The 23,235-nt window shown below is 56.7% G+C and overlaps 1 protein-coding gene across 4 annotated transcripts in view; it reads right to left on the bottom strand.

Annotated features, from left to right (window-relative positions):
* The window catches only part of OTOF (otoferlin), a 66,181-nt gene extending 49,150 nt beyond the window's left edge, over positions 1-17,031 (bottom strand). For 2 of the 4 annotated variants that reach the window (XM_071547635.1, XM_071547637.1), the window contains exons 1-11: positions 16,951-17,031; positions 13,337-13,410; positions 12,184-12,310; positions 11,502-11,556; positions 9,814-9,945; positions 9,408-9,470; positions 7,564-7,648; positions 6,178-6,337; positions 3,855-4,041; positions 2,117-2,303; positions 110-333 (exon numbers count right to left, since the gene is read on the bottom strand). In XM_071547635.1, the coding sequence (XP_071403736.1) occupies positions 110-333; positions 2,117-2,303; positions 3,855-4,041; positions 6,178-6,337; positions 7,564-7,648; positions 9,408-9,470; positions 9,814-9,945; positions 11,502-11,556; positions 12,184-12,310; positions 13,337-13,385 (1,269 nt within the window). In that variant the 5' untranslated portion in view covers positions 13,386-13,410; positions 16,951-17,031. Of the gene's footprint in view, positions 1-109; positions 334-2,116; positions 2,304-2,633; positions 2,642-3,854; positions 4,042-6,177; positions 6,338-7,563; positions 7,649-9,407; positions 9,471-9,813; positions 9,946-11,501; positions 11,557-12,183; positions 12,311-13,336; positions 13,411-16,679; positions 16,708-16,950 lie in introns of those variants that run through there. The other 2 variants (XM_071547636.1, XM_071547638.1) reach the window with 2 other exon arrangements.
* Positions 17,032-23,235: the final 6,204 nt, after the last annotated feature.

The raw sequence follows: 23,235 nt of genomic DNA, 5'->3' as shown, positions 1-23,235 counted from the left end.
ACAACACCACTTGAAATCCTCGTTTTGTGAGTCCACAGACAACACATCCCAAAATTCCCGAGCCTCAGAACCCACCCCTGGCAGCTGGAGGGGCAGGGGCAGGACTCACCTCAGCCACAGCCGTGGCCTGTTCCACCTGCACCTCGGTGGAGCTGTTGATCTCGGGGTTGGTGGTGTCCAGGATCTCCACGGCCAGGGCCATGAGGAGCCTGGCCCGGAAGGACACGCCCTCCCCCAGCCCCTCGTTCAGCTCCTGGTGCTCGTCCATCAGGGTGTAGTTCCGAGTGGAGCCGTACATGTTCACCCAGGCAGGGCCAAAGGTGGGCAGGAAACCTGCGGGGCATGGAATGTGTGTGGAAGGAGGGGCAGTGCCAGGAGAGGGGCATGTCCTGCACTTGGGGTGGGGACTCAAGGGCTGGCAGAGCTTCCCTGCTCTGTGAGTGGTGACGTGGGCTGGGATGTGCTGTGCACCCATGGAGAGAGTTCCCACAGGATCACTGGGGCTGGAAAAGCCCTCCCAGCCCCTGGAGCCCACCCTGTGCCCGATGCCCACCTTGGCAAAGCCCTCCCAGCCCATGGAGCCCACCCTGTGCCCAGTGCCCACCTTGGCAAAGCCCTCCCAGCCCATGGAGCCCACCCTGTGCCCAGTGCCCACCTTGGCAAAGCCCTCCCAGCCCATGGAGCCCACCCTGTGCCCGATGCCCACCTTGGCAAAGCCCTCCCAGCCCATGCCAGCCCACCCTGTGCCCGATGCCCACCTTGGCAAAGCCCTCCCAGCCCATGGAGCCCACCCTGTGCCCGATGCCCACCTTGTCCCCCAGCCCAGAGCACTCAGTGCCACGGCCAGTCCTGCCTTGGGCACCTCCAGGGCTGGGCACTCCAACCCTCCCTGGGCAGCCCCTGCCAGGGCCTGCCCACCCTTTCCAGCAACCAATTCCTCCTCCTGTGCCCCCTGCCCCTGCCCTGGCCCAGCCTGAGGCCGTGCCCTCTCCTCCTGTCCCTGTGCCCTGGGGCACAGCCCGACCCCCTGTCCCGGCTCCCCCCTCCTGGCAGGGATTGCAGAGCCAGAAGGTGCCCCCTGAGCCTCCTTTGCTCCAGGCTGAGCCCCCCCAGCTCCCTCAGCCTCTCCCCACAGCACTTGTGCTCCAGTCCCTTCTCCAGCCTCGTTGCTCTTCTCACTTGGGTTGGAAGAGACCTCTGAGATCATCAACCCTTGATCCAACCCCACTGGGATCACTCTGGCACTCTGTGCCCTGGGCTGGTGATCACAGTGGGGTTGGATCAAGACATGGTGGATTCTCTGTCCCTGGAGGTGTTTCAGAGGACACTCAGTGCCACCTCCAGTCCCTTCTCCAGCCTCGTTGCTCTTCTCTGGCCCCGCTCCAGCCCCTCAATCTCTTGCCTCAACTGAGGGGCCCAGAACTGAACACAACACTCAAGGTGTGGCCTCCCCAAGGCAGAGTCCAGGGGAAGGGTCACTGCCCTGGGCCTGCTGGCCACGCTACTTTGGATCCAGGCCAGGATCCCCTTGGCCTTCTTGGCCACCTGGGCACACTGGTGGCTCCTGTTGACCTTCCTGTCCCTCAGTCCCCCCAGGTCCCTCTGCCTGGCTGCTCTCCAGCCACTCTGTGCCCAGCCTGGAGCGCTGCAGAGGGTTGGGGTGGCCAAAGGGCAGGACCTGCACTTGGCCTTGTTGAACCTCATCCCATTGGAATCAGCCCATCCCTCCAGCCTGTCCAGACCCCTCTGCAGAGCCCTCCTGCCCTCCAGCCTGTCCAGGTCCCTCTCCAGATCTCTCCAGCCTGTCCAGATCCTTCTCCAGATCCCTCCAGCCTGTCCAGGTCCCTCTCCAGATCCCTCCAGCCTGTCCAGGTCCCTCTCCAGATCCCTCCAGCCTGTCCAGGTCCCTCTCCAGATCCCTCCAGCCTGTCCAGGTCCCTCTGCAGAGCCCTCCTGCCTTTCCAGATCCTTCTCCAGGTCTCTCCATCCTGTTCAGGTCCCTCTGCAGAGCCCTCCTGCCTTCCAGCAGGTCGACACTCCCTCCCAACTTGGTGTCATCAGCAAATTTGCTACTGATGGACTTGGTGACATCCCAGTGTGTCCCCCTCAGCTCTACCTTTGTCTCCTTCATTGGAGATCTTCCTCAAGTCAATGAAATGGGTCCCGATAGCCACGTCATTGACCTTGTCCGAGTCCCGGATCTGGACCTTGATCCTCTTGCACAGGGGAGGGAACATCTCTGTGAACACGATCTGCTCGTTCCACAGGGGCTCGTAGCTGCTCTTCTGGATGGATGTCTTCCCCTGGGAGAGGGAGGAGAAGGATGGTAGGCAAGGGTTGGGTCTGCCAAGCCAGCCCTCACAACCTGAGCTGCCAATTCCACCCATCCTGCCCCTTGACTCCCCTCTACCAAGGAAGAAACTTCTGTCCCTGGAGCTGCAAACCCATCCTGGAGAGGGGAAATGTGGAAAACAAGGTGACATCTGAACATGCCAGGACAGCCAAGGAAAACAAGGGGACATCAGACACATCTCAACACCTCCAGGACAACCAAGACCACCTTGGGCCACCTGTACAATGTCTGATCCTACTCATGTCACCCCCCAGGGTCACCCTGGTCCCTTCTTGGTCACCTTCTGCCCTGCAAAGACCACCTGGACAGAGGGATCCACGAGGTTCTCGTTGTCCCCAGAGAGAACGAGACAAGGGTTGGGTCTCCCAAGCCACCCCTCACAACCTGAGTTGCCAATTCCACCCATCCTGCCTCATGACTCCCCAATCCCAAGTAAGAAACTTCTTTCCTTGGAGCTGCAAACACATCCTGGAGAGGGGAAATGTGGAAAACAAGGTGGTGACACACACATCTCATCCAGGACAGCCAAGGGAAACAAGGTGGCATCAGAAACACCTCAACATGACAGGACAGCCAAGGGAAACAAGGTGGCATCAGAAACACCTCAACATGACAGAACAACCAAGGAAAAGAAGGTGACATCAGACACATCTCAACATGGCAGGACAGCCAAGGGAAACAAGGTGACATCACACACATCTTGACATGCCAGGAGAAGCAAGGAAAGCAAAGTGACATCAGACACATCTCAACATGACAGGACAGCCAAGGGAAACAAGGAGACATCACACAGATCTCATCATGACAGGACAACCAAGGAAAGCAAAGTGACATCAGACACATCTCAACATGACAGGACAGCCAAGGGAAACAAGGTGGCATCAGACACATCTCAACATGACAGGACAGCCAAGGGAAACAAGGTGGCATCAGACACATCTCAACATGACAGGACAGCCAAGGAAAACAAGGTGACATCAGACAGATCTCATCATGACAGAACAGCCAAGGAAAAGAAGATGACATCACACACATCTCAACATGACAGGACAGCCAAGGAAAACAAGGTGACATCAGACACATCTCAACCTGCCAAGACAACCAAGGGAAATAAGGAGACATCACACAGATCTCATCATGACAGGACAGCCAAGGGAAACAAGGTGGCATCAGACACATCTCAACATGACAGGACAGCCAAGGAAAACAAGGTGACATTACACACATCTTGACATGCCAGGAGAACCAAGGAAAACAAAGGGACATCAGTCACACCTTGGTACTGACAGGACAGCCAAGGGAAACAAGGTGACATCAGACACATCTCAACATGACAGAACAGCCAAGGGAAACAAGGTGGCATCAGACACATCTCAACACCTCCAGGACAACCAAGGGAAACAAGGTGACATTACCCAATCTCAACATGCCAGGAACAGTGAAACCACCTCTGGCCACCTCTGCAGGGCTCACGTCACCTGCCTGGTCCCTCCCTGCTCACCTTCTGCCCTGCAAACACCACCTGCACGTAGGGGTCCACCAGGTCTTTGTTCTCCCCAATGAGGGCCTTCTTGACGTTGGCCATGATGCTGGTGTTCATCCTGGGCAGCCCCTCTGCCCGGTAGATCTTGACGTAGAACCGCGCCCACTGCCGCTCCGGGGGCACCCCGTCGGGGAGCAGGAGATTCCTGGAATGGCAGGGGATGGGGTTGGGAAGCCCTGCTGGGGTTAGGGGGGTTTCCAGGAGAGGGTAAAGGTTGGATTGGATGAGCTTGGAGGGCTTTTCTATCCTTTAGGATTTGACCAAGGGCCACCAAAGAGGAGCTGCCCCTCTTTCCGGGCACTGACTCCGTGGAAATGGGATGAGTGGGATGTTGGGAGAGTCTTTGTCCTTTATCAGGGCACAGGAGAGTTGGGGGGATTGTTTTGGGGCAGAATTGAAGTCCTTCCATTTGGTTTTATGGCACTTGTGGTTTTCCTCCACTGGGGGATGAAATAAACCCAGGGGAATTCTGCGGGCAAAGCCCTTCCAGAGGAACTGCTGGAGTTGTCCTTGTCTGGTGGAAGGTCCCTTTGGAACTGGGTGAACTTTAAGATCCCCTCCCACCCAAACCATTCTTTTATTCTGTGAAAAAGTAGGATAATGTCACCATGGAGTGATGGCCCAAAGGAGCCCAGGAGGTGCCTCAAACCTCCTAATCCTCAGCAAGTCAGGAGAGCTGTGCTGGTGTTTGGCTCCCAGTCTGGGTTCCTCACTATTAATGGTTGGACTCGATCTCAGAGGTCATTTCCAACCCAAACCATTCTGTGGTTCCACGTGGGAGAGGCTGAGGGGCAGATTTGGAAGACCCTGTTTGCATTTGGAGGTATTTTAATGAGCCTGAAATGTTTTGGAGCTGGAATTGAGTGTGAAAATCTCCTGCTTTTTGTTCCATGACCTTTGAGATGTTCTGGGAAGTCAAAGAGCCCTGCGCATGTGGAGCCTGGGGAACCTCATCCAGACCTCCCTGCTGTGCCTTGGCAGAGGGTGAGGAGACATCATCCCATCCCATCCCATCCCACCCCATCCCAATCTATCCCATCCCATGCCAATCCATCCCATCCCATCCCATTCCAATCCATCCCATCCCAATCCATCCCATCCCACCCCACCCCATTCCAATCTATCCCATCCCATCCCATGCCAATCCATCCCATTCCATTCCAATCCATCCCATCCCATCCCAATCCATCCCATTCCAATCCATCCCATCCCAATCCATCCCATCCCATCCCAATCTACCCCATCCCATTCCATTCCATCCCAATCTATCCCATCCCATTCCAATCCATCCCACCCCATCCCATCCCAATCCATCCCATCCCACCCCATCCCATTCCAATCCATCCCATCCCACCCCATCCCATTCCAATCTATCCCATCCCATGCCAATCCATCCCATCCCATTCCAATCCATCCCATCCCATCCCATTCCAATCTATCCCATCCCATTCCATTCCAATCCATCCCATCCCATTCCATTCCAATCCATCCCATCCCATTCCAATCTATCCCATCCCATTCCATTCCAATCCATCCCATCCCATTCCATTCCAATCCATCCCATCCCATTCCAATCTATCCCATCCCATTCCAATCCATCCCATCCCATTCCATTCCAATCCATCCCATCCCATTCCATTCCAATCCATCCCATCCCATTCCAATCTATCCCATCCCATTCCAATCCATCCCAATCCAATCTATCCCATCCCATCCCATGCCAATCCATCCCATCCCATTCCAATCTATCCCATCCCATTCCAATCCATCCCAATCCAATCTATCCCATCCCATCCCATGCCAATCCATCCCATCCCAATCTATCCCATCCCATTCCAATCCATCCCATCCCAATCTACCCCATCCCATTCCAATCCATCCCATCCCAATCCATCCCATCCCGTCCCAATCCATCCCATCCCATTCCATCCCATCCCATCCCATTCCATCCCATCCCATCCCATCCCATCCCATCCCATCCAGGGCCATCAGGAGCTCCAGGTAAGGAGTGGGGACACCCCATTGGTTGCCACCAGGCTGGTGTTGGCACAGAGAGTTCCACAACCAGCAGATGGTCTGACCTGACAGAAGTGACAGGTCTGTGCCTGATGTCACCTGGGTTTGCCCCAGGACCACCTGCCCTCTCCCTGGAAAGCACCGGATTGGTCCCTCTGGTTTCCTGGCACAGGTGAGTGTGTGCACCAGGACTGGTTTGGACCCTGATCTGAGGTAAAAGCCACTCCCAGGAGGGGCTGGGAGAAGCTGGCCCTGATGTCCTCACCCCTCAATGTCATCCTCCTCCGTCTCGTTGGCCTTGTGGGGGGTCTTGATGTTGTCCCCTTTGCCCACCACGGCGATGTCACACTTCAGGTAGCCCTTGAGCCCCGCTGTGAGGTCCTCAGGGTCGGACAGGATGGCCCATTTGTGGTAGAACTGGTGCTCTGGAGCCCAGGGGACAAGAGGGACACAGATCACAATGAGACACAGCCAACACCTCACCGGTGTCTTCTCACTCCAGGGTGGGATTGGCACAGACACCCCAAACACCTCCAGGTGTGAGGGAGCCAGGGAGACATCCCTGAAAATCCATCAGGAAGGTGGATCTCCTGCTGAGGACAGAGAAGCAGTGGGGGAATCTGGAACGGTGGAGTTCCCAGTCCTGCAGGATGTGGCACTTGGGGACATGGTCAGTGGTGGCCTTGGCAGTGCTGGGGAATGGATGGACTGGATGGTCAACAGTTCTAATCAACCTCTCCCTCTTTTCCAGTCACACCAGGCATCCTCCTTGCTGGGATTAAGTGCCAGTCATGGAGGGCAGGACCAGCCCTTGTGTGGAGGGTCAATGTCTTGCCTAAGGAGGGCACCTTGGGGATCCTTCCTCAGCAGGTCAGTGATGGAGACCAGACCCCCAGGAGACATCTCAGCCTCTCCTGGAACACCTGGGAGAGCTGGGGGGGTCACCTGGAGATTAGAAAGCTCTGGGAGACCTGAGAGCCCCTGGCAGGGCCTGAAGGGGCTCCAGGAGAGCTGGAGAGGGACTGGGGCCAAGGGCTGGAGGGACAGGACACAGGGAATGGCTTCCCAGTGCCAGAGGGCAGGGCTGGGAAAGGGGATATTGGGAAGGAATTGCTGGCTGGGAGGGTGGGGATGGGCTGGAATGGAATTCCCAGAGAAGCTGCGGCTGCCCCATCCCTGGGAGTGTCCAAGGCCAGGTTGGACAGGGCTTGGAACAACCTGGGACAGTGGGAGGTGTCCCTGCCCATGGCAGAACGATCTTTAAGGCTCCTTCCCCTCCAAAGCAACCTGTAAGTCCACAATCCTACCCTGGAAGTGTCCCAGGTCAGGTTGGACATGGCTTGGAGCAACCTGGGACAGTGGAAGGTGTCCCTGCCCATGACAAGGGGTGGGATGGGATGATCTTTAAGGTCCCCTCCCACCCAAACCATTCCGGGATCCCACAATTTCAGGATGGGTTATGGAACCTCCTCCAGAGGTGCTGGGTGGCCTCTCCTGGCCCAGGAGGGAACTCAGGAGAGTTGTCCCTGTCTCAGACACCAACACTAAATTGGAAAAGCATCTTCCAAGGAAAGCAGCTCCTCCCTGGCCCCTGGGGAGGTCCCTCCCTGCGGGTGCAGACACAGGACCAGAGCAAAGAGCATTCCCATACCAGGCTGGGTATAAACAGTCCCAACATCCATCTTGAAGGAGCCCACCAAGGTCCCGCTGCGCAGCAGGTTTTTGGAGTGGATCACCTGCAAATCCAGAGGGAACACCAGTCAGGTTTCCTTTTCCATGTCCTGGGCTCCCTCCAGAGGTGTTGGGGGTCGGGTGGGAAAGGAGCTGATCCCTTTCCCTCGGTCTGTGTAGGACTCTGGGGACACCTGGTGGGGTTGGCAGCTCTTGGTTGGTGGTTTTGCAACCAAGTGGAGGTTTGGATTGAGCAAAAAATGCCAAGAAATTCATCTCTGGAGCAGGATCCAGTTTTCCAGCCACTATGGCAGCAAACACTGGAATTTTTCCTGATGGAAAAGTCTTCAGGATGCTCAGATTTTATGGTCTGATTTTCTTTGTGGGAGAAATTGGACAATTGTTCATGGGATAGGTGTGGGTGGTCCTAATTAGTGTGCCCTAATTAGGCAGTGAATCTGCAGATCTCCTGGTTGTGGGCAGGGCTGGAGTCTCTGCCTTGCTCTCAGCATTCCCAATCCTGGAATTCCACACTATCCAAGCCTTCAATAGCTCTGCCAGTCTCATGTCCAGGGAAACTCCTTGGCAGGTTCAGGGAGGTCTTTTTTCTCCCCAGGAATAAACAGGTTTGGTTCTACCCAGCCCTGGAATTCCAGAGACATCCAGGGAGGGAATTCAGGAGGTGTGTGGAGCCAGGACTTAAGGGAAAGAGGGACTGGGGGGTCTGCAAAAGAGGGGAGGGCTTTGGGATTGAACACCTCAGGTCCTGCTGGGAAACTCAAATCCATCCCCAAAAGGGCTGTGGGATTGGACACCTGAGCTCCAGATGGGAATCTCACACCAAGGAGGTCAAATCCATCCCCAGAGAGCTCAAATCCATCCGAGAATGGGCTGTGGGATTGGACGCCTCAGCTCCTGGTGGGAATGTCACACCAAGGAGCTCAAATCCATTCCAAAATAAGCTGTGGGATTGGACACCTCAGATCCTGCTGGGAATGTCTCACCAAGGAGCTCAAATCCATCCCCAAATGGGCTGTGGGATTGGACATCTGAGCTCCTGCTGGGAATGTCACACCAGGGAGCTCAAATCCATCCCCAGTGTGGTCAAATCCATCCACAAATGGGCTGTGGGATTGGACACCCCAGATCCTGCTGGGAATGTCACACCAAGGAACTCAAATCCATCCCCAAAGAGGTCAAATCCATCCCCAGAAGGGCTGTGGGATTGGACATCTGAGCTCCTGCTGGGAATGTCACACCAAGGAGCACAAATCCATCCCCAGAGAGCTCAAATCCATTCCCAAAATGGGCTGTGGGATCCAACACTTTGGCTCTGGTTGGGAATGTCACACCAGGGAACCCAAATCCATCCCCAAATGGGCTGTGGGATTGGACACCTCAGCTCCTGGTGGGAATGTCACACCAGGGAGCTCAAATTCATCCCAAGTGGGCTGTGGGATTGGACATCTGAACTCCTGGCGGGAATGTCACACCAAGGAGTTCAAATCCATCCCCAAAGAGGTCAAATCCATCCCCAAATGGGCTGTGGGATTGAACACCTCAGATCCTGGTGGGAATGTCACACCAAGGAACCCAAATCCATTACCAAAGAGGTAAAATCCATCCCCAGATGGGCTGTGGGATTGAACACTCAACTCCTGTTGGGATTCTCACACCAAGGAGCTCAAATCTATCCCCAAATGGGCTGTGGGATGGAACACCTCAACTCCAGTTGGGAATCTCACACCAAGGAGCTCAAATCCATCCCGAAATGGGCTGTTTCCAAGTCCCCATGGAAAGGACAAGGCAACCACTGTCACTCACAGACAACTTGATGATCTTGTCGAACATGACGTCGGGGGGGACGTGGAAGTCGAAGACAAAGTACTGGAAGGGAAAGAGGAGCCGTGAGGGCAGAGCTGGGGTGGGATCCTCGGGATTGGGAAACCCCTGGAGAAGCTGAGAGTGCCTGGGGGAGCCCCTGCAGCACTTGGGACACCCCCCTGAGACCCCCACCCCGACCTGGGGAACTGAACTCTTGGAAATCTTTGAGGGTAAATTATCCCACATGACCTGAGGGCACTTTTTGCCATTTTTTGCCAAACTCCAGAGGGCAAAGTCTTGATTTCCCATTGAGGTTTCACCTCGTGACAGGAGCTAAACCCAGTGGACAAGAAATCCCATTTAACTGAGGGCAGAGCTGGGGCTGGGCCACCCCTCCCAGACCCACCTCGTTGTAGTAGGGGCAGTTGGTTGACTCCTTCATGGACGTGTATTTCTTCTCCTCCCCCACCTCCACACACACCACGGGGTCCATGTTGAGCCCCACGAGCTGCCTGGCCTCGATGATGGTGATGCTGACCTGGGGACAGGGGACAGGGGACACAGGGACCTTCAGCTGCCCCCAGGGACCTTCAGCTGCCCACAGGGACCTTCGGCTGCCCACAGGGACCTTCGGCTGCCCCCAGGGACCTTCAACCGCCCCCAGGGACCTTCACCCGCCCCCAGGGACCTTCATGTGCCCACAGGGACCTTCATGTACCCACAGGGTACTTCACCTGCCCACAGGGACCTTCACCTGCCCACAGGGACCTTCGGCTGCCCACAGGGACCTTCGGCTGCCCACAGGGACCTTCGGCTGCCCACAGGGACCTTCGGCTGCCCACAGGGACCTTCGGCTGCTCACAGGGACCTTCGGCTGCCCACAGGGACCTTCAGCTGCTCACAGGGACCTTCACCTGCCCCCCAGGGACCTTCAACTGCCCCCAGGGACCTTCACCTGCCCCCCAGGGACCTTCAACTGCCCCCAGGGACCTTCACCTGCCCACAGGGACCTTCACCTGCCCCCCAGGGACCTTCAACTGCCCCCAGGGACCTTCGGCTGCCCCCAGGGACCTTCGGCTGCCCCCAGGGACCTTCGGCCGCCCCCAGGGACCTTCGGCCGCCCCCAGGGACCTTCAGCCGCCCACAGGGACCTTCAGCCGCCCACAGGGACCTTCACCCACCCCCAGGGACCTTCACCCACCCCCAGGGACCTTCGGCCGCCCACAGGGACCTTCAGCTGCCCCCAGAAGCACCAGCTCTGCCTTAGCCCAGCTCCTCACCCCCCAGTTTGGGCCAATTTCCCTGCAGTGGTGGCAGGACTGGGGTTTGCTGGTCCCACCACGACACTGGGGCTGCTCAGACACTTCAATTCCTGCTGGGAATGTCACACCAAGGAGCTCAAATCCATCCCCAAAAGGGCTGTGGGATTGGACACCTCAGTTCCTGTTGGGAATCTCACACCAGGAAACCCAAATCCACCCCCAAAAGGGCTGTGGGATTGGACACCTGAGCTCCTGTTGAGAATCTCACACCAAGGAGCTCAAATCCATCCCCAAATGGGCTGTGGGATTGGACGCCTCAGCTCCTGCTGGGAATGTCACATCAGAGGAGGGTCCAGGGTGGTGTGGGAATCAGGACACCCCTGGAATTCCAGCTATTCCTGCCCCAGAGCATGGGGGCTTCAAGCCAGGTGGGAATCAAGTGGATTTAGCCAAGCTGTGGGATCAGAGCTCTGTTGGTGGCACCACAGAATCCCAGAGTGGTTTGTGTTGGAGGGGACCTTGAAGATCATCCAGTTCCTTCCCATGGGAAGGGACACCTTCCACTGTCCCAGTTTGCTGCAAGGAGGAACTGGGGACAGCCTTCAGTGAGAGCTTAATTTGGGCTCTCTGGGCTTCCTTCATGGAGGACACACCCAGTTGATGACTTAGGCTTGAGTTTATCCCTCCACCATTTGAATTCCAGGGAATTCTTGGGGGGTCCTGGTCGGTGAGTGCAGAGTGTTGGAACCCACCATGAAGCTGGTCCTGGAAAATGGTCCCCCCATTCCATGGATGTAACCCCTGGGGGTGGGGGCACAACGTTGTCACCCACCTGGTAGTCCATGGGCCTCCCAGCACTTGGCTCCATCTTGATGTCAGGCTTGGACCTTTGGAGGGGCAGGAGAAACCCTTGGTCAGACCACAGATGGAATTTGTGGAATCCCAGAATGGTTTGGGTGGGAAGAGACTTTAAAGATTGTCCCATCCCACCCCCTGCCATGGACAAGGACACCTCCCACTGTCCCAGGTGGCTCCAAGCCCTGTCCAACCTGGCCTTGGTCAGGAGAAACCCTTGGTCAGACCACAGATGGATTTTGTGGAATCCCAGAATGGTTATGGAATTCATGGAATGGTTTGGGTGGGAAGAGACTTTAAAGATTGTCCCATCCCACCTCTTGCCATGGGCAGGGACACCTCCCACTGTCCCAGGTGGCTCCAAGCTGGCCTTGGACACTCCCAGAGATGGGGCAGATTTTCTGGGAATTCCATCCCAGCCAGGAATCCTTCCCCAGTACCCCAGTGGGAAGCCATTCCCTGTGTCCTGTCCCTCCATGTCCTCTTTGAATCCAAGGAGTTCAAACCCTGGGGCTGGGCTGGGACACCCTGGTGGGCTTTGGTGATCTTTGCAGCAGGTCAGGTATTCCCAAACCCCCCCTCATCCCACTGGATCCATGGGGAGATGATTCCCAGTCCCATCCAGGGCAGGGGACACACAGTTTGGGGTGTGCCCTCACCTCTTGTTGGAGACATTGGTGGTGACAGCTGTGACAGAGGCCAAGGAGATGGTGTCTGGCTCCAGGCCACCTCCATATCTCATGGCTCTCCTGTCCAGGTCTTCTGTTTCCAAAACAGCAGGTTCATCTGCGGGGAGGAGACAAAGGAATGGCTCTTATTTTTCTTTCCACTGGGTGAATAATTAAAGGGGAAGACAAAAGGAACCCAATCCATCCCCCCAGACCTCACTGGGAGCACAAGAAGAGCAGCCACCAGGTCGGGTCACAGCCAGCCTGGGCTCTAAAGGATCATTACAGAGCTTTGACTCGTGTGACACTTAATTCCACCTGGGCAGAATTCCCAGGAAGGCAAAAGAAAAGGAGAAATGACAAACACCCCAAACTCAAGGGGTGAGAGAGAATTTGAGCAGGAGTTGGAGCTCTGGTGACCAACAGAGATGTTGCAAAGACAACCAAGAGCCTGGAAAAAAACAGGAGAGAGGGGTCATTTCTCCAGATGGGAAAATTCCTGCAGGGAGAGGGAAGAGCCCAGAGCCCCCCAGCACTGCCATGGCCACGCTGGCCCCACGTCTGGGCTTGGAAAAAGCTGCTGAGATGGGGGAAAAAGGTGTCCCCAAGTCAGCTGGGAGATGGTGACATTGGGTCACAGTCACAGCAGGTGGGAAGTGCTGCCTCCAGCTCTGGGATTGGCACAGGAAGGTCATGGACCTGTTGGAGTGGGACAAGAGGAGACCCCGGAGATGCTGCAGGGCTGGAGCCCCTTTGGAGCCAGGCTGGGAGAGCTGGGGGGTCACCTGGAGAAGAGAAGGCTCCAGGGACACCTGAGAGCCCCTGGCAGCGCCTGAAGGGGCTCCAGGAGAGCTGGAGAGGGACTGGGGACAAGGCATGGAGGGACAGGACACAGGGAATGGCTTCCCAGTGCCAGAGGGCAGGGTGGGATGGGATGCTGGGAAGGAATTCCTGGCTGGGAGGGTGGGCAGACCCTGGCACAGGTTAGGCAGAGCAGCTGTGGCTGCCCCATCCCTGGGGGTGTCCCATGCCAGGCTGGATTCCCTTCGAGCACCCTGGGATAGTGGGAGGTGTCCCTGCCCATGGCAGAACAATCTTTAAGGCCCTTTCCCACCCAAACCAACCCCCAGCTCCACAATCCCACCTTGTTTCCGATGCTCATCCTTGGGGGGACGGGCCTTGCCAAGTTTCATGGCTGAAAAAACTCCTTTCCCAGCTCTGGAAGATGAGAGGAAATAAAAAAAAAAACAAAACAAACCAACAAAATTTAGTGTATTTTAGTGTTTTCCAGACCTTGGGAGTGGGAACAGGAGGAACCTCTCCTGGCTCAGGAGGAAGAGAGGAAATACCAGGTGAGAGACAGAGCAGAGGCTGCAGCAAAGAGGCCACGGGGCAGAGTCCAGACCACAGGGAGGTTCATGGCCCTGGAGTCTTGGGGGTTTTCCCTGTTTTTTCCCTAGGAATTCCTCAGTTTGGGATAAAACACAAGGCTGGAACTCGACCTTGGCAGCCACCAAACTTCCCATGATCTGTGTCTCTGTTCTGTTCCAACTCCTCTTATCCCTTGACCTGTTCAAGGAGCTGCTCCCCAAAGAGATTCCTGCACACTCCAACAGTGCCCCCACCTCGCTGTGGAAAATCCAGACCCTCTTTGGCTGGAGAAGCAGATCCTGAGGCTTTCCCACAGCCAATTCCAGGAACAAGATTTTCCCCCTTCCAGAACACCAGTACAAGGTCATGGAATCCCAGATTGGTTTGGGTGGGAAGGGACCTCAGAGCCCATCTAGTCCCACCCCCTGCCATGGGCAGGGACACCTCCCACTGTCCCAGAGAATCCAGCCTGGCCTTGGACACTCCCAGGGCTGGGCCATCCATCCTTTCTCTGGGAATTCCAGCCCAGCCCCTCCCCACCCTCCCAGACAGGAATTTCTCCCCAATAGTCCCCCCAGATCTCCCTATTCCCAATGGGAATCCATTCCCTGTGTCCTGTCCCTCCAGCCCTTGTCCCTCCAGCCCTCCTGGGTTCCCTTCAGGCTCTGGAAGGGCCTCCAAGGTCTCCCTGGAGTTCAGGGTTTTCCTTTAATCCCTTGGAGCTGCATCCCATGGGATTGGCTGCTGGGAAGCCCAACTTGGAGCCATCCCAGCTCTGTGGAATCCCAGACTGGTTTGGGTGGGAAGGGAGCTCAAAGCTCATCCCATTCCATGGGCAGGGACACCTCCCACTGTCCCAGGGAATCCAACCTGGCCTTGGACACTCCCAGGGCTGGGCCATCCATCCTTTCTCTGGGAATTCCAGCCCAGCCCCTCCCCACCCTCCCAGCCAGCAATTCCTTCCCAATATCCCCTTTCCCAGCCCTGCCCTCTGGCACTGGGAAGCCATTCCCTGTGTCCTGTCCCTCCAGCCCCTGTCCCAGGTCCCTCTCCAGCCTCTAGTCTGGATCTAATGAGGATTTTTAGCCTGAAGATGCAGCTGAAACCCTGAGTAGGTGCAAACACCCATCACATCCATAAAAGGGGACCCAGCAGGGAGCACAGGGCAGGCCTTGGGACAACCCTGTCCTGGTGTGTCACACAAACATCTGGAGAGGGGTTTGGAGGCCATGGGGGGACTGTCCCCACAGCAGGAGGGGGTGAAGCCACAGGGGAATGGGTTTGACTGGAAAATTCCCATTACCAGAAAGTGCCCAAAGGAACCTCGTGGGTTTGATGGAGATGCTCCTGAGCCAGCTGGGAAGTGAGGGGGGACCTCAGCTCCAGGCTGGACCAAAGCTCCAGCCAGGACCTCCCCTCACCCCCAGGATGGACCTTTCCTCACCTGCCTGGACCTCATCTCCAGGTTGAACCTTCCCTCCAAGCTGGACCTCATCTCCAAACTGGACCTCACCTCCAATCTGGACCTCACCTCCAAACTGGACCTCACCTCCAAGCTGGACCTCACCTCCAAGCTGGACCTCATCTCCAAGCTGGACCTCACCTCCAGCCTTGTTATCACCTCCAGCCTGGACCTCACATCCAGTTGGGATGTCACCTGAAGCCCAGATCTCACCTCCAGGCTGGACCCTCCCTCAACTCCAGCCAGGACCTCACCTTCTACTTGGACCTCACCTCCAGTCCAGATCTAACCTGAGCCTGGATCTCCCTCCAAGATGAACCTCATCTCCAAGCTGGATTTTGCCTCCAGCCTGGAACTTCCCTCCAAGACTGAACTCCCCTCCAAGCTGGACCTCACCTCACTTCCAGCCTGGACCTGACATCCAACTGGGATCTCACCTCCAGGTTGGACCTCACTTCTAGTCTTCAAATCACCACCAGCCTGGACCTGGCATCCAGGTGGGATCTCAGTTCCAGCTTGGACCTCACTTCCAGTCTTGGCATCATCTCCAGCCTGGACTTGACATCCAGGTGGGATCTCACCTCCAAGCTGGACCTCACCTCCAGCCTTGTTACCACCTCCAGCCTGGACCTCACCTCCAGTTGGGATGTCACCTGAAGCCCAGATCTCACCTCCAGGCTGGACCCTCCCTCACCTTCTGCTTGGACCTCACCTCCAGTCCAGATCTAACCTGAGCCTGGATCTCCCTCCAAGATGAACCTCATCTCCAAAAGAAAGGGGGAGGAAAGGAAAGAAAGGGGAAAGGGAGAAGGAAAAAAGGGGAAAGGGAGAAGGAAAAAAGGGGAAAGGGAGAAGGAAAAAAGGGGAAAGGGAGAAGGAAAAAAGGGGAAAGGGAGAAGGAAAAAAGGGGAAAGGGAGAAGGAAAAAAGGGGAAAGGGAGAAGGAAAAAAGGGGAAAGGGAGAAGGAAAAAAGGGGAAAGGGAGAAGGAAAAAAGGGGAAAGGGAGAAGGAAAAAAGGGGAAAGGGAGAAGGAAAAAAGGGGAAAGGGAGAAGGAAAAAAGGGGAAAGGGAGAAGGAAAAAAGGGGAAAGGGAGAAGGAAAAAAGGGGAAAGGGAGAAGGAAAAAAGGGGAAAGGGAGAAGGAAAAAAGGGGAAAGGAAAAGAGAAAAATAAGAAAAAATGGGGTAAAGAGGAAAAAAGAAAAAGAATGAAGAGAGAATAGAAGAAAAAGGAAAAAATGAAAAGGAAAAAACAAAAAGCAAAAATTAAAAAGAGAAAGGAAAACAGGAGAAATGGAAAAACAAAAAAAGAAAATGAAAGAAACAGGAGAAAACAAAACCGGAAAAACAAAAACGAAAAAAGAAAACGGGAGAAAAGAAAAAGGGAAAAGGGGGGAAAGGAAAAGAGTTAAAAAAAGGAAAAAAGGAAAATACAGGAAAAAACAAACATGAGAAACCAGGAAAAGAAAAAAAGAACTAGGAAAAAATCAGGAGAAAAAACGGGGGAAAAACAAACAAAAGCCCACAACCCCCCCAGGAAACAAACAAACAAAACAAACAAAATCCCCGACAAACCCCCAAATAAACATAAAAAAATTAAAAAAGGAAAATGGGCGGGTGGGGGAGGAAACAGGGAAAAAAGAGACGAGCACAAACTTTCCAAGCAGAGGATTCCGCTGGTGCTCGGCAGGAGCTGAGGAGGAGGAGGAGGAGGAGGAAGGCGCAGCCGGGGAGGAGGAAGGAGCCGGCCCAGACACTCCGAGCAGAATCCCAGCGGCTCACGCCCAATTCCCAATCCCCCCGAGCCCCTTTCCCAGCCGAGCGAGCGCTGGCACTTCCCAAACACCTCCCGGTCCCATTCCCGGCTCTATCTCCCGTTCCCATTCCTATTCCCGGCTCTATCTCCTGGTCCCATTCCCGGCTCTACCTCCTTTCAGGAGCCGCTCCAGCGCTCGGGGCCCTCGGGAGAAGGTGCTGGAAGCGCCGGGGCCGGGTTAGGGGGGGACCCCCATCCTGGGGGTCGGAGCAGGGACCGGGACCCCAACCAGGCACAGCCCGAGCCCGGCCCGACCCTTCGCTGCTCCCGGCGGGAATCGGGCGCTGCTCCCGGAGGGGGATCGGGCGCTGCTCCCGGAGGGGGATCGGGCGCTGCTCCCGGCGGGGGATCGGGCGCTGCTCCCGGCGGGGGATCGGGCGCTGCTCCCGGAGGGGGATCGGGCGCTGCTCCCGGAGGGGGATCGGGCGCTGCTCCCGGAGGGGGATCGGGCGCTGCTCCCGGAGGGGGATCGGGCGCTGCTCCCGGAGGGGGATCGGGCGCTGCTCCCGGAGGGGGATCGGGCGCTGCTCCCGGAGGGGGATCGGGCGCTGCTCCCGGAGGGGGATCGGGCGCTGCTCCCGGCGGGAATCGGGCGCTGCTCCCGGAGAGCCGACACCGGCCCCGCATGAATATTCCATGAGCGTCGGCGAACCTGAGATGCCGTCCGACTGCACCCAGAGCCCTCCTGGGCCAACACCCGCCTCTCTCCCGCATTCCCAGAGCTCCGGGAATCCCGAGGGGAGCTGCTGCTCCTTCCCGAACACCACAAACCGCTGCTCCATCCCAACCCTTGCCAGAGGAGGGGAACCAGCAGGACCAGTGCAGGGACACCTATTCCCGTCTTTCTTGGCTCTGCCCTCTCCTTGACCGTTCGAGGACATTTGTCTCCCTTCCCAGAGGAGGGGAACCAGCAGGACCAGAGCAGGGAGACCTATTCCTGTCTTTCCTGGCTCTATCCTGTCCTTGTTGATGTTTTGAGGACATTTGCCTCCCTTCCCAGAGGAAAGAAACCAGCAGGACCAGCGCAGGGAAAGCTCTTCCCATTTTTCCTGGCTCTGCCCTGTCCTTGCTGACAGTTTAAGGACATTTCTTTCCCTTCCCAGTAGGGGAACGAGTCAGGACCAGTGCAAGGAGACCTATTCCTGTCTTTCTTGGCTCTGTCCTGTCCTTGTTGATGGTTTGAGGACATTTGTCTCCCTTCCCAGAGGAAGGAACCAGCAGGACCACAGCAGGGAAAGCTCTTCCCATTTTTCTCGGCTCTGCCCTGTCCTTGCTGACCGTTTAAGGACATTTCTTTCCCTTCCCAGAGGAAGGAACCTGCCAGGACCAGTGCAAGGAGACCTATTCCTGTCTTTCTTGGCTCTGTCCTGGCCTTGTTGATGGTTTGAGGACATTTCTTTCCCTTCCCAGAGGAGAGGAACCAGCAGGACCACAGCAGGGAAAGCTCTTCCCATTTTTCCTGGCTCTGCCCCTCTCCTTGCTGACGCTTTAAGGACATTTCTTTCCCTTCCCAGAGGAAGGAACCTGCCAGGACCAGTGCAAGGAGACCTATTCCTGTCTTTCTTGGCTCTGTCCTGTCCTTGTTGATGGTTTGAGGACATTTCTTTCCCTTCCCAGAGGAAGGAACCAGCAGGACCACAGCAGGGAAAGCTCTTCCCATTTTTCTCAGCTCTGCCCTGTCCTTGCTGACAGTTTAAGGACATTTCTTTCCCTTCCCAGTAGGGGAACGAGTCAGGACCAGTGCAAGGAGACCTATTCCTGTCTTTCTTGGCTCAGTCCTGTCCTTGCTGATGGTTTGAGGACATTTTTCTCCCTTCCCACCTCATCTCCTCCTCCCTTTCCACCATCCATCAGGAGGCTCCATCACACCCAGTTGGGCCACTTGGGCTCCAGCACGTTTGGAGGTGGGGGACAAACACCTTAATGGTGCTCCCAAGTTGGGATAAACCTCCAAAGGAACTCAAACCTGCATTAGGCATGAGAAGCCCCACCCAGCCCCTGGGCAGGGCAATTCCCGGGGATTTTCATGGGATTGCAGGTGGATTCTCCCCAGGGATGGTGAAACACAAACCCTCCTGAAATGCAGGTTCTCCAGGCTTTGTCCCTTGGGGTTTCCCCCGTGGGGATCTCCAGGAGAAGAGCTGGAGGGACTCAGGGATGCTGGAGGCACAGCAGGGAGGTGGGAGCAGCCTCTGTCCCGACCAGCTCCTACAGATCCGGTTACAGGTTAATTATTCATGGCTTAAAAGGACATTTTAATCCTTCCTTTTTCCTGGGCAGTTGCGAGCGGGGTTTCCACGGCTCATTTCCTTGCAGGAATTGCACCTGTCAGGCAGGACCTGCCTCCATCTGGGGAGTTTTCCCGTTCTCCCACCTGTCCTGGGACCAGATCCCGGTGCTGATCCCAAGGGCTCATCCTGCACTCACCACCCTTGGGAAAATCCCAACCCTCAGACCCCCTGAGCCTCTTCCCTTCCCAGGGGTGGGAACACAGCGAGGATTCCTGCAGGGAGAGCTGCTCCCACCTTTCCTGGCTCTGCCCTCTCCTTCTTGACTGTTTGAGGACATTTGTCTCCTTTCCCCCTCATCAGCTCCTCCCTTTACACCATTAATTAGGAGGCTCCATTCCATCCTAATCCACAACCTGCTCCTCAAACCACAGAGCAATAAAGGTGGGCCAGGAGGGACCTCCCTGGTGGGGAAGTGCCCTGTGGTGGTTCCAGGATCATTCCCTGGAGCTGAGCTTAAATTCCAGCTTAAACTCTGCTAAGCCAGACCTGGAGGACTCTGCTCCTGGGAGAGCAACGTGGTCTGGAATCCAGGAGAGAGCTGGGGGTGAGAGGGAGGCAGGAGCTGAAGGAACTTGGCTCCGTGGATGGTGTGACAGGAGCTGTGGAATATCCTGAGCTGGAGGGACCCACAGGGATTGGGTCCAACTCCTGGCCCTGCACAGACACCCCAACAATCCCAGAATCCAAACCCTCCCAGAGCTCTGGCAGCCTCGGGGCTGTGCCCATTCCCTGGGGAGCCTGGGCAGTGCCCACCACCCTCTGGTGGAAGGACCTTCTCCTGATTTCCCAAGAAAAGCTCATCCCAAGTCCCATTTTATCACCCAGCCCCTCTCCTGCCCCGAGCCCTGGCCAGGCTGGGAAACTCCTCCTGCCACTCCCATCCATCCTGGTGGGATCCAGGATTCCCTCAAAACCTCTCAGGTCCCTCCCAGAGCTTCCTCCAACCCCCCAGGCCCCCTCCAGTGTCTTTTGCTGGATAAATATTCCCTACAGCTCCAAAGCCACACGTCCAGGAGACCCCCAAGTTCCTCCAGGGCTGCAGGATCAGCTTTGGGAAAGGCAGAGCACACCAGGGGGAGGGTGGGAAGGAGGAGAAGCAGCAGGGAGAGCAAAACCTACTTGTGCTCCTTGGTCTTCTCCTTGGCTTTGCTGGAGCATCGAGGGGACAAAAGGCAAACGAGCTTCAGTCACTTGGAGTGATTTGGGAGGGAAGGGACCTCAAAGATCATAAAATTCTCACCCCCTGCCATGGGCAGGGACTCCTCCCACCAGCCCAGGGTGCTCCAAGCCCTGTCCAGCCTGGCCTTGGACATTCCCAGGGATGGAGCAGTCACAGCTTCTCTGGGAAACCCATTCCAGCCTCTCCTCACCCTCCCAGCCAAGAATTCCTTCCCAATATTCCATCTGACCCTCCTCTCTTTCAGTTTGAAATTGAGGTGGAAAACACCCTGACCACGTCCCTCTGCCAGGCTGGAGGGGCTCAGGAGACCCCAATCCCAGAGCTGGAGGTGCTGGGACTCCCTGGATGTGGGAATGGGGCCAGGAAAGGACATGTAGGACAGGGGGACATGCCTGGACTTGGGGCAGGAGGCAAAGGAAAATGTCCCCTTCTGGAAGAGGGGAAGGGGCTTCCTCATCCTCCCCCAGCAGGGAATCCACAGATCCCTCCAAGGGCTGAAGGTCATGGATGGATTTGGGTTCCTCATCCCTGCCCAGGCTGGAACTGAGTCCTGCCCTGGTTCCATGCAGGAAACACCAACCCCTCCCTCCCTGTTCCCTTTGCTGACCCCTGAGCAATCTCTGCCTTTCCAAACCTCTTTTCCTTCTCTCCCACATTTTTCTCTGGGTCCTGCCTCCCTGTTTTCCTCCCCAGTCCCTCTTTTCCTCTCCCCCTCCCTCTTTTCCTCTCTCCCTCCCTCTTTCCCTCCCCAGTCCCTCTTTCTCCCCTGGCTCATCCTCCTCATTGTGCTGCAGCAAAGTGGGGAGGAGAAAACAATTAACCAGCTCTGGAAAGTAATTAAGAGGCTGGTTTTAATTACAGTTCATTACCCCACTGTGCTGGGGAGGCTTCAAGCCATGAAATTGTTGCTCCTTGTGCCCTGAGCTGCTGGAAAACCACCCAGGAAAAGGAAGAAATGGTTGGATGTGTGTCTGGGTGGGTTTTTGGAGGGGTCAAGCCCAGCAGAGCAGTCCCAGCACAGGGTGGGGCAGGAACCAGCACTGGGGGGGACTGGGAAGAGCAGGAGGATCCAGCATGGGCAGGGATCAGCCTGGCAAACAGCCAGAAGCTGCTCTGAGAGCAATCTGGGAGAAATGGTTCCCAAATCAGGGGAAATAGTTCCCAAATCAGGAGAAATTATTCCTGTGCCAGCTGAGCTCATCCTGGGAGCAACAAACCCCCTCCCAGCGGCTCAGTTGGTTCATCTGCACTGGAAAAGCTGCCCTGGGGCCAGGAGAGGGTTTGAATCCTTCCCTGTTCCCTCCCCCAGCTCAGGGATGTGGTCCCAGCTCCCTGCAGAGCTCTGGCTGGTCACACCCCACCTGGAGAGGGCACCAGGATCCCTCTGAAGTCCCTGATGTGAGACCCTTCCTTCCCAAATCCAGCTGGGAAACTCTCCCATCCCAACTCTCCTGGGTGGGCAGAGTGTCTGGAATGTCTCCTGAGCCAGAATGGGGTGACCCACTCATGGGTGGGGGGTCCTGGCAGTGCTGGTCCTGCCTCCTGTCCCCCTTCCTGGCACTGGAATGTGGCCTGAGCCGGGGATGCAGGACCACAGGATGTTCCAAGTGTCCCTTCCCTTCCTCTGTGTCCCTCCTGTCCCCCCTCCTGTCCCCCCTCCTGTCCCCCCTCCTGCCCCTCCTTCTGCCCCTCCTGCCCCTCCTCCTGCCCCTCCTCCTGCCCCTCCTTCTGCCCCTCCTTCTGCCCCTCCTTCTGCCCCTCCTTCTGCCCCTCCTGTTCCCCCTTCTGCCCCTCCCTGCCCCCCTGGCTCCTGTGCCAGCTCCAGGCCTGGGCATTGGGATCACCCGTACCTGGATGAGCAGGGGGGTGGCACCACCTGAGGGATCCAGGACCCTCCTCCAAGGGCCTGGAGTGGCACCAAACCCTGGATTCCTCTTTCTCCCTCCCCTCCTTCCCCCCTGGCCCTTCCACTCCCCCCCTCAGTGCCAGAGGTGCCCCCAAACACCTGATTCCTCCTTCTCCCTCCCCTCCTTCCCCCCTGGCCCTTCCACTCCCCCCCCTCAGTGTCAGAGGTGCCCCCAAACACCTGATTCCTCTTTCCCCCTCTCCTCCTTTCCCCCTGGCCCTTCCACTCCCCCCTCAGTGCCCCCCAAACAGCCACACCCTGTGCCCCAGGAGCCTGAGGTGGGCACGGGGCTCCCATTGGTGGCACCACAGGGAGTTCTCCTTTTATGCCTCCACACAACTCGGCTTTGAGGACATCCCCTCGTGTCCCTGCCCTGCAGCTGCCTCAGGGCTGGGGCTGGGGCTGGAGAGGGCCCTGGGGAGAGGGATGGGGGTGGGCTCAGGGTACCTGAAGGGCAGCACCAGGTGTTTTTTCTCTTTCCCTTTAGCCTTAGCTCTGCAATCACAAAGAGCAGTTCATGGGGTGGGATCCACGGACAGACCTTCCCCTCCAGCCCCAGCCACACATGCTCCAAACCAGCCCCCAATCCCAACCCACAGCCAGGGGGCAGCTCCGGCATTCCCAGGGATCCCATTGGCATCCAGGGAACTGGGCACAGGGAATGGACAGCTCGAAGCAATGCGGATTCCCAAGGATCCCAGTGGCACCCAGGGAACTGGGCACAGGGAATGGACAGCTCGGGGCTTCCCAAGAATCCCATTGGCATCCAGGGAACTGGGCACAGGGAATGGACAGCTCGGGGCTTCCCAAGGATCCCATTGGCATCCAGGGAACTGGGCACAGGGGATGGACAGCTCGAGGCAATGAGGATTTCCAAGGATCCCAGTGGCATCCAGGGAACTGGGAACAGGGGATGGACAGCTCGGGGCAATGGGGCTTCCCAAGGATCCCAGTGGCATCCAGGGAACTGGGCACAGGGAATGGACAGCTCAGGGCGAGGGGGATTCCCAAGGATCCCA

Source organism: Pithys albifrons, chromosome 2 (assembly GCF_047495875.1).
Source record: "Pithys albifrons albifrons isolate INPA30051 chromosome 2, PitAlb_v1, whole genome shotgun sequence".
Lineage (NCBI taxonomy): Eukaryota > Metazoa > Chordata > Aves > Passeriformes > Thamnophilidae > Pithys > Pithys albifrons.
The sequence above is the reverse complement of the archived record's forward strand: the minus strand, read 5'-3'. Positions and strand labels throughout refer to the sequence as shown.